Below are 10,309 nucleotides of genomic sequence, written 5' to 3'. Positions count from 1 at the left end.
CAGTTGATCATTGTTACAATGTTGCTGATACTGTGTACAATGTTCTCCTGGTTCTGCTCACTTCACTTTGCATCAGATCATATAAGTCTTTCCAGATTTTTCTGGGAGCATCCCCAATCAGTCAGAGGAGAGGATCAGTGAGCCGCAGGGCAAGGTTCTCGTCCTGCCTGTCATGTCATTGAGAGAAAGCACAAGGGGCCTAGGTTCACGAGGGATAGAATGTGACTGAAACCATAGTTGAGAGTGCAGACAGAGTGGAGCCCCTGGAGACCCCCGTAGGGCTCAGCTGCAGCCCCCATGGGTGGGTGGGGCTGGGGAGGGGGCTGTTGGTCACCCACAATCTGTCCCTGATGAGGGGCTGGGCTCCTGGCCCCGAGGAGCACTGAGGGAAGAGCCGTGGGGAGCCCGGGCCCTGGTGCTGGCCAGGCTGTGTGGGGATGAGGCCCTGGAGGGGCCCTGGTGGGGATGTCGCAGCCAGGATATCCCTGGGCCAGAGGCAGTGACCCGGGTCTCAAAGGGGAAACCAAAGCTGGGGTGGGGGGTCCCCAAGTTCTGAAAGAAGGAAGGCAGGAACGCTGCTCTCATCTCCGCTCCAGCAAGGCCGTGTGGACCCCGCTGGACTGGCCGTAGCTCACATCCGAGCAGCTTCCCCTGAAGCACAGACACGTGTTTTGGAAGGTGGTGTTGGCTTTGCCCAGGGCGGAGGGAGCCAGGCTGCATGAGCCAGACAGGTGAGTGCTTTGCTATTCTCACCAGCGCCGAGGGAAGCAGAGGCTGGGGCGGGGGCGGGTCACCCCAGGGAGCCCAAGCAAAGAGACTTGGCCAATGGGGTGGGAGCTGGCCTGTGAACCCGGGCTGGGCCCCGGCGGTCCGAAGGCCCTCCCGGCTGGCATCCCATCCTACCTTTCCAGTCTTCTCTCCCACTGCCACCCTGCTAGGCCCCCACACTGCTGCCAGGTCGGTCCTCCTGGGTTCAGCGCCTCCCCAACATGCTCAGAAATCATCGAGGAGTCCACGCTGCCTTGCCTGGCCTTCAAGGCCTTGTGTCGTCTGGCTCCATGCAGGTGACCTTTGGGATCTCAGGTCTGCGGTATGTGGAAGGCTGTCACGGCAGGACATTGGTTGGTCTCTGCATCTAGCATCTACGCACCAGGCATTTAATGACCGCCTGTGGGGTGACTGAAGGGGAGGAGGGGCCCCAGAGGGTGGATGGAGGAGTGATGATGAATGAGAGGTCTGAGGTGGACCTGATTTCCAGAAAGGTAGTGAGCCCCTCATCACTGAAAGTGTTCAAACTATGTCTGAATGAAAATTTGAAAAACAAACCAATTGTAAATTATTCTTGACTAAGTCTGGATGTTAAGAAGGGAAAACATCCCCAGATGAGAGATGTTTCATTTACATGAAATAAAAAAAATAATAATTTAGCCAGAATGCTTATATTTAAAGAAAAATGAAAAGAGGAATGACTTGACTATTGAAAATATTCTGATTTGTCTGAGATAGCAGGGGACCCTTTGGGAACAGTCGGATGCTGGGGAGGGTGGCTGGCCGAGGGAACAGGCCTGTCCTGACTTCTGGGCCTGCATCCTGGGGGAGCCTGCGGCTGGGCACCTGCTGAATGACCCCCATCTGTCTCTGCTCTCTCCCACAGGACCCTGGCAGAGTAGGTGAAGGCTAAGTTCGCCAGCCACAAAGGAGTGACCAAGGACCAGGCCCAGAGCGAGGTCCAGACACTGTCCTGTGTTCAGCTTTCTCAGCAGGGAAGGAGACTGGAGGCCCCGCATCCACGTGTCCGTCAAGGTGGGCTCTGTCATCTGCACCCTTCCGGTGGCCGCTGTTGGCCCCAGGTCAGGGCCAGCCCAGGGTTGGGATGCGCCACCAGCAGGGTTCACTCCAGGCAGATTTCGGATGACTGGGTCCCTCCCCAGACTCTGGCCACTCGGGGTCCAGGGCCTCATCTGGCATGGCCCCAAGGCTCCCTTCCTTTCTCAGGGAAGAGGCTCAGGTGTACAGGGAGAAAGAGAAAGGAACACAACCAATCTGGAGTCATTTTTTTTGTGTACGTCTGTGATTTCATCAGTGTAGAGAACTCCCCAGTGTGGAAACTGCCTCCGCCAATGAGGATCAGCAACTCCTCCTTGGAATCTTAGAGAGTTGACGGAGGGAGGCACTGAGGTTAAGTGACATGGCCAGGGTCACGCAGCCAGGAAATGTCAGAGGCCAGACTTGAACCCAGGCCTTTCTGACAGAGGGGGACTTGCTATCTACCACACCCTCAATAGGAACTTCAGGCCTTAAATCTGACTCACATTTTCTTGATACTAGATTTGTCCTCCTCAGTCATGAACACGTGTTCAGAATCTTGGGCTGTGGACTTTTTTTTGCCATAGATTTGATTACTTATCCCAGGATTATAGGACCATAGATTCAGAGTTGAAAGGCCTCAGAAGTCACTGAGTCTAACTCTACTTTCACAGGTGAAGAAACTGAGTCACAGAATGGTGACGTGACTCGGCAGGGACCGAAGGGTCAGCGAGGAAACCCTCCTCTGTGGTCCCATGGTCTGGAGGTGACCCAGACTGCCCGCCACAGGGGCACGGATGGGGAAATCCAGGCACCACCAACCGTTAGTTTAGGGGGCTGGTTTGGAGGGCTGCTGTGGGTATGAGGGAGTCCCCCGAGAGACTCAGGCCATCACTCGAGGCTGGCAGGGGTGAGGGCCGGACCCTGTCCCAAGGCAAGGCCTGCCAAGCTCACCTGTACCCTGAGAGCCGAGCCCACGGCCTGAGTTCACAGGAAGCACTTACCACATGCTTGTCCAAGCGGAGTCAGCATTCCCGCCGTCACTCCTTCCGCGTTCCCAGATGCCTCCAAGCTTCTTGGTGTCCTGGCCTCCCTTTTAAGTTTTCTTTTGGTGAGAACTCCCTGGGTCTCTCGGCTGGATTCGATTCGGCAGCTGCTGCTGTAGTCTATTGAAGAGCACAGAACGCTGGGGAGAGGACTCAGCTTTCGGAAAATTGGAGTAGACCTTAATCTCAGATCACATACTACAACAAATTGCAAGTGGGTCGACGATATAAAGATTTTTAAAAAATTAAATCAGAATAAAAGGGAATGAGATGTTGTGGTTGGGAAGAGAAGGCAAATTCTTATCTTTCGAACAAAGAGAAGACGTTATAAGACCAAATCTGTGGATTTTATTAGAGGACAAATGTTGTTTTCACACAATACAAGGCAATGCACAGAGAGTAAAAATGAAAGAAATAAATTAAGAAAAATATTTGCAGTAAGCATATTTGATAAAAACCTGACATCTGGAAGCTCTAAGAATTTGGTAGAAGCAATGGTTCATTTCCCAAAGTCAAAGGGCATCAACAGGCATTTCCCGAAACAGGAAATAGAAATTGTCAATGACCACTTGGAAAAATGTTCTAAGCCTGTAAAATTCAGAGAAATGCAGTTAAAACAACTCAGTCCTCTCCTTACCCTTAGCAAATTGATGAAGAGGATTAAGATGGCCAGATGACCATCTTTTACACTGCGGGTAGAACTGTGACTTTTTGTATTCTTTTTGTAAAGCAATGTAAAGACTACAAAACTGATGATATCCTTGGAAGCAGTGATCCCAGCGCAAAGGATGCTGTTAAGAAGTGGGGGTAGGGTGGGAGAGAAGAAGCTCTGATCTGTAGGAAAAAAAAATTAGCCGTTGCTTTACTCATAGTAGCAAAAGACAAAACAAACAAAACCTGTGTAGGGGAACAGGCCGAGGGAGCCAAGCAGAGATTTTTTTCTCCCAGGGGAGCACCTTATGGACAGCATGAGAAGAGAAGGAACATCGGGGCTCTGCAGTGGAAAGGCATGAGTTTCTGTTGCCACTTGTACCTTCTATGTGTGACTCTCCACCAATGTACTCTCTGTGTCTTTATGAGAAAGTATGCTGTCCATGTATTGGGGGGATGTTTTGAAGTTACTATTCTTACTATGAACCCTTAGGAACAGACTTTGCTTTGAGCTAATTGTTTCTCTTGGCTGATTATTAAAGGAAACCACACTGCTGGGGGCTCATACCCTGTACTTTTAAGATCTCGAATCTGAGGCGGATGTTCCTCTGGGACCCTGGGACTCTGCTACTGTGAGTTGGGGGCAAGTCACTGCAGAGAAGATGCTGTGAAGTGGGAAAGCACAGAGGGGGTGCAGAGAAAGGAAAGCAGAATCAAACCCCATATCTGGACCGTCCAGATGTCACCAGTGTAGCAATAATCTAACATGTACACACAAAACTAGAGACAGCTACCAGAACCAAGTCAATGCACCCATTCTCCACAAGTTGTAAAGAACTTTAGCTCACCATTTTATGTACTAATAACTCTTTTCTTTTGTTTTGCTATTTTAATGGTTTTTGTTGTTGTTGATTTATAAAAAAAAAAGACAGGAAGGCTGTGAGCCTTGAATTGACGAGGAAGCTTCTGACTCTGGTCTTTTTTTCTCTAGGTGGTGCATGGCGTCCTTGATGAAGAACGTGAGATGGCAAAGTCACAAAAGGTTTTCTTTGGGACCAGCGGCTTTGTTCTCCTGTCACCGTGTGGAGAAAGGAACGTTGGTGAGGCAGAAAGCAAGCTTGCCTCCTGGCTCTCCACGTGGCTGTGGCTGCAGAGGACGCTTCAGTCCAGACCACCCTTGCAGCTTATTCTGCTCCTGGTCCTGGTTCCCTTTCAAGGAGAAGAAATCCCGGAAAGGGAAGTAGGGGAGGGTAAGTGGGGCATGGGAGCTTCCCGAGGACAGGCTGGCACCTTCCCGGTGTCCTTTATGGCACAGCCACCACCCCTGGTTTTCTGTTGTCAGAACCCAATCTCTAGTGGCAAACAGCCTGTGTGCCTGAGGACCAGCCCAGCTAAGTCAGGAGACCCTTCCTTTACAGGCTGCTCTAAGACAATGAAAAGAGTCACCGGGGTGGGGGGTGGTCGTGGACCCTTCAAATTGGAGCGTGGAAAGGCCGGAGGAGACATGGCGCCTTCTCCTCTCGCTTGGGAACACCTTTTAGCTTCTCCCTGGTGGGGCACAGCCCCAGCCTCCTTGGGCTATCCTTTGGGCGGACCACGTGCCGTGACTCGGATGCCCGTCTCCCTCCCGCTCTGCTGGTGGCCTCACAGCTCCCCCATGACACCCTTTATGGCCCTTCTCCATTCTGACCCGGTCATGGGTCTCATCCTCCTCACGCCCGTCACGTCCATCTCCATTGTCCTTTGAATGACTCACCTCTCTAGCTTACGTGGTGTGTGTAGTGTTGAAAATGACCTAAAACTAAAAGTTCTGACCCACCCCATGCCTTTGGGAGATGCTACTGATCAACCAACCGACCAGGAGGCGCTTAGTAGGCACCTACTGTGTACCAGCTGTGGTGCTAAGGGTGGGGGATACAAACACCAACAGGAGTCGAGGGTGTAGCACGCCACGTTTTGGGTGCTTTGCTGCGGCCAGATGCCAGGGAGGGAGGGACCCGGAGCCCTCCTGGCAGTCCATCAGGATTAGGAGACGTGCCGCATCTCAGACGTGTGCAGGTCTGCTGACGCAGGGACTTCTCTTTCTTTGCCAAGGTCTGAAGCTTCCAGATTTGATTGCCAAAGGACTTATTTCTGAATATGTCATTGTGGAGATTCCTAGTTCCCCTAGCACCTTGGCGTGCAACCTTCAGGTGAGGCGAAGTGTTCTAAAGCGGGTGCCTCTAGAGACCCTCAAAGAGGAGCCCTCAGAGCCCCTGGGATCTGAGGGAGAAATGCTGCCAAGGGTGGGTACCCCCCATGTGAGTCCAGGAGGGACGGCTGTAGGGAGCCTGGCTTCTCTTCAAAGCTGTCCCAACTGGGAGGCCTGTTGCTTATAAACATACATATGTATTCCGTGCCTAGAAAAGACAGAGGCCGGCGGGCTGTAATGGGAAGAGCCTGGGAGTAGGAGGGGCTGGGAGGGGGGTCGGCTCTCCTTCCTCGGGACCTTCGGACTTTGGCCCATCTCCTCCCAACCCGTGTGCTAGGACATTTGGGGGCGAACGTTTCACTGAGTCACTGAGCAAACACAGCACACTAGTAAAAGCAAGCCCAGGAAGGCTGGTGTTGACCCCAGCGTTCACGCTGGTCTTTGTGATGGGTGCTGACTGTGCCCCTCTCCTTGCCGTGCCTTGCTTCCTAGCTCTCCTGGGCAGTGAAGTGGCTGCTCTCGTGTGCCCCCGGCAATCCTGGCCTCTCCTGCCAGACCCTGGCTCGGTTTGCGGACGATGGTGTCCAGCACGAATTCCACCAGTGGTTCGCCCAGGGCCGCAAGGAGAGGCGGCTGGCCGGCCCGCCCTCCCAAGAGCCCGGGGCCATCGTGGCCCTCCACAACAGCGTCTTGGGCTTCCTGGCTGCCCTCATCTCGGCAGAAGAGCTGAGCCGCCTGTCCTGGCCTGCCCAAGAGTTTGCCAGGCCTGGGGGCAGCCAGCTGCTTCCCCAGCTCCAGTGGAATGCCCCGGACCACCTGGCCTGGCTAAAGGAAGCTGTGCTGTCCTTCCAGATCCCGCCTGTGGACGGTGCGTAGCCCAGAGGGAGCCGGCCCTGGTCTTGTCATGGGTGGCCGCCCCCTCCTCACTTTGCCAGTCCAGGCTTCAGCTGTATTGGGCGAGCCGGCTTTCCTCCTTTACCAGTGCTCTGGACCTCCCAGCCTCATTCACTCCAAGGAAAGCTGGCGACATCTCCCCTACCCCTTCAGCGTCCTAGGAGTCCCTCAGAGAGGCTGGGGGGTGGTGCTTTCTCTAATGCTGTCGGCTCTAGTCCCCATCCTGTTGTGTGCCCTTACAGACCAGGAGCTCACTACCTTCCAGGCAGCCCCTCCCCCTCTGGCACTACGCATGTTGTGAGGAAGGTGCTCCTGGCACCAAACCTCCCCCCTCCTTGTCTGCCCTTGAACAAGGCTAATCCTTTTCCCAAATGTTGGAAACAGCCATCATGTCATTGCTGCATCTTGCCTTGGTCAGGGGAAACATCCTTCGTTTCTTTGGCCTGTCCTCCTGTGTCATGGACTCAAGGCCCTTCCCATCTGGGTTCCCGTCTTGGGCTTATCATCCTTCTTTCTGAACAAGGATGCCCAGAATGGGACGTGCTGCTCAGGAAGTGGTCTGGCTGGGACAGAGCATGGCTGGACTGCCATCTCCTTATGCTTGGAAGTGATACCCTTCAAGGCCCCCAGAGTGCCTTAGCTTTTCTTGTTGGCCTGATCACAGTCTGATTTACATGGAGCATGTGGTCCACTAAAACCCCCAGATCTTTTTTCCAGAAAGCTACTATCTAGCTCTTCTTTACTTGTGGAAACTGACTTTTTGAATCCAAGTGTAAGCCTTTACATTTATCCCTACTGGATTTATCTTAACTAGATTCAATCCAGTCAGTGTTCTAGGTTGGCCAGATTGTTTTGGATTCAGGGTGCTGACTCTAGGTCCTTCTAGCTTGTCACCTGGACACGTATCAACATGTGATCCATGCCTTTCTCTGAGCCACTGATACAAATGTGCAAGAGCACAGGACAGCCAAATCCAGATCCCTGGGGCACTCCACTGGAGACCTCCTCCCAAGTGGGCATTAAATAATAGTCAGTCTCTTTGGTAAACAAACTCAAAGGAAGCGCTTGACCTTAGGAAGCACAGTGCATGTTCCACCGCATGTTGGCAAAGATGGGGAGCAAAGGACAGCGGCCCAGGGAAAAGGGCTGCTTCCCCTCCACTTGTCAACTCTGAGAGACTCAGGAGACCGCCGATTTCATGAAAAAAAAAGAGACAGAGTTGGATGGATTGCAAGAAATGTGTGAAAACCTTTAATGCCATGTTACCCCTTCCCCAAACGTTTCACAGAATTGAGGGATTTGCAGGTTTGACATCAATAATCTCATTAGAGGTGAAGACCAGCCACCCTTAATCAACATCTGACAGTTGGGCTGTGGGATCCAGTTATGCGATAAAGGCACGTCCACGAGGCAGAAGCTGCTTGTGCCAGGACAGGCTTTGTCTTTTCTGTCCCCTGGCTTAGTCACTTGGGCAGATGAAGGGAATTTAACTGTTTACAGATGCCCGAGGGTCCCACAAGACCCTGGAATTTACTTTCCTGAAAGAAATCCCTGATGTCATCATGGCGTGGCCAGAGGGCCGGCCCGAGCTGGCGGGGATCCTCGAGCTGAGGCCTCTCCTTACAGGCCACAGCGCCGGGGGGCCACCCACTCCCCCTCGCTTCCTTCCACTTCTCTGACCTCCGTCCTCTTCCAGGTCTGCCGTCTCTCCCTTCCCTTCGGGTCACTGCATCCTGCAGGACTCTCTCTGGCCATCGTAGCCTGAGCTCCAGGTTACACTGGTTTCTTCTGGGTGGGGGCAGCTGCTACCGATCCGTGAAGGGGATTATCCAAAGAGGTTCTTGGTCAGTGGCTGGAGGCTGGTCCCAGTGACCTCATTCAGTGCTTCAAGAGTGACCTTTTCTTTGTGGTACATCTGAAGGAGGGGAGGCAAGGAGGAGGATTAAGGACAGTCTGTTGGGTAGCACATTTCATTAACCACGGTATGGACGACGCTCTTATGTGTAGATGGGTAAAGCAGGCTTGAGATGGAGCATCTCCGACAGATCCTGCACAAAGTGTGGCCCGGCTTGGCTCCCCTGCCATGGCCTGGCCTCCCTGCCTCCCTACCCTCTTGCCACGGCCTGGCCCAGCCTCCTGGCCCCTCTGCCACGGCCCGGCCCAGCCTCCTAGAACCCTCTGCCACAGCCCGGCCCAGCCTCCTAGCCCCTCTGCCACAGCCCGGCCCAGCCTCCTAGCCCCTCTGCCATGGCCCAGCCCAGCCTCCCTGCCCTCCTGCCACGGCCCGGCTTGGCCCCCCTGCCCTGCCTCAACCCCCCCTTGGTCTGGCTCCTGACCCTCTTCTCCAAATTCTTCCTCAAGCCAATGATAACGATGTCAGTAAGTGTCCACCACGCCCTTCACCAGACCCTCACCCCTGGTGGGGGGCCGGGGGCACATCGAGGGGCCCTCCAGAAAAAGGCGAACCCTCTAGTTGGAGGGAACGCGCTGTATCTCTAATGGGGCTGTCCTTGAGACAGGGTCTGCGTGGGAGCTGAGGAATTGTGGGAAGTGGGACCCCCGTCACCTGCCTCGTGCCATTCTGCTGCTGTGCTGTGCTTGTACCCAAGCAAATGGCAAAGCCCGTGAGCCACCGTCACCTGCCAAGTAAACACAGACACCATTCATTATGTGGAAAATGCATGTGGCGTCAAGTTAATACAAAGGAAATAAGTTGGAAAGAGCCTGCCCTGCTTTTTGTTTTGGGTGAAACAGAGTGGGTCACCCAGGAGGAGCAGGCCTGGATGGATGGTGCCCGGACCACCGACCTTATGACGTTGTTCAGTCGTGTCTGACTCTCCATGACCCCCGTTTGGGGTTTTTCCTGGCAGGTACTGGAGCAGTTTACCATTTCCTTCTCCAGCTCATTTTACAGATGGGGACACTGAGGCAAAAAAGGTGAAGTGACTTGCCCAGGGTCACACAGCTAGGAAGTGTCTGAGGCCAGATTTGCACTCAGGAAGATAAGCTCTCCTGACTTTAGGCCGGGAACTCTACCCACGGCATCACCTCGCTGCCCATGACATTCTTTTCTATGATTGTCAAGGGCCCCACCCATTGGCATCACCTTCAGCTCCTCTCTCGCACTCACCACCCTTATCCAACTTCTTCTCAAGGCTCATTACTGCCTTCACAACATCTTGCCTAGACTTGCCCTCATCCCCTGTCACCTGGACTATGATGACAGCCTCCTCACTGGTCCCCTTGCCTCACATTCTTCCATCTGGCTGCCAAAGGGGCCTTGCCACAGCACTGCCACGACCACTTAACAACTCCATGGGCTTCAACGGACGCCAGGGTCAAATATGGGGAACCCACCGCTCTCTCAGAGCCCCGCACTATCCCACAGGCGAACACTGTGAAATCCGGGCCAAACCCCTTTTGAAAACCCGTCTCCTCAGAACTACTCAAAGAGAACAGAGAGGCGCACTTTAAGGGTCAGGGATTCCTTGGAGATCCCCCAGCAGGGACCGAATGCAAAGCCTCCTGAAGCCTAGCCCTGGGTTCTCTCCATTGGGTTTGGGTAGAAACTGTCAAGTGAGAATTCACTGTTCTCTGCGGAAGCACTGGCAACTGTCATGGGCACGGAGAGCTGAGGTCTGGGCAAGGCCATGGGTCTGGCTATGAGGCCCTGCTGAGCTTGGGGGATGAGGGGGGCACAGGAGGGGCGAGGAGGGCTAGA

At 53.8% G+C, this 10,309-nt stretch overlaps 1 protein-coding gene across 2 annotated transcripts in view; it reads right to left on the bottom strand.

Moving 5' to 3' along the window:
• Window positions 1-7,810: 7,810 nt before the first annotated feature.
• Window positions 7,811-10,309, bottom strand: part of YBEY (ybeY metalloendoribonuclease) — a 9,399-nt gene continuing 6,900 nt past the window's right edge. For both annotated transcript variants that reach the window (XM_027857436.1, XM_027857437.1), the window contains 2 exons: window positions 9,159-9,227; window positions 7,811-8,503 (listed from right to left, as the gene is read on the bottom strand). In XM_027857436.1, coding sequence (XP_027713237.1) covers window positions 8,414-8,503; window positions 9,159-9,227 — 159 coding nt within the window. In that variant the 3' untranslated portion in view covers window positions 7,811-8,413. The remainder of the gene's footprint in view (window positions 8,504-9,158; window positions 9,228-10,309) is intronic.

Source organism: Vombatus ursinus, unplaced genomic scaffold, assembly GCF_900497805.2.
Source record: "Vombatus ursinus unplaced genomic scaffold, bare-nosed wombat genome assembly UNPS02012147.1, whole genome shotgun sequence".
Classification (NCBI taxonomy): Eukaryota; Metazoa; Chordata; class Mammalia; order Diprotodontia; family Vombatidae; genus Vombatus; species Vombatus ursinus.
The sequence above is the reverse complement of the archived record's forward strand: the minus strand, read 5'-3'. Positions and strand labels throughout refer to the sequence as shown.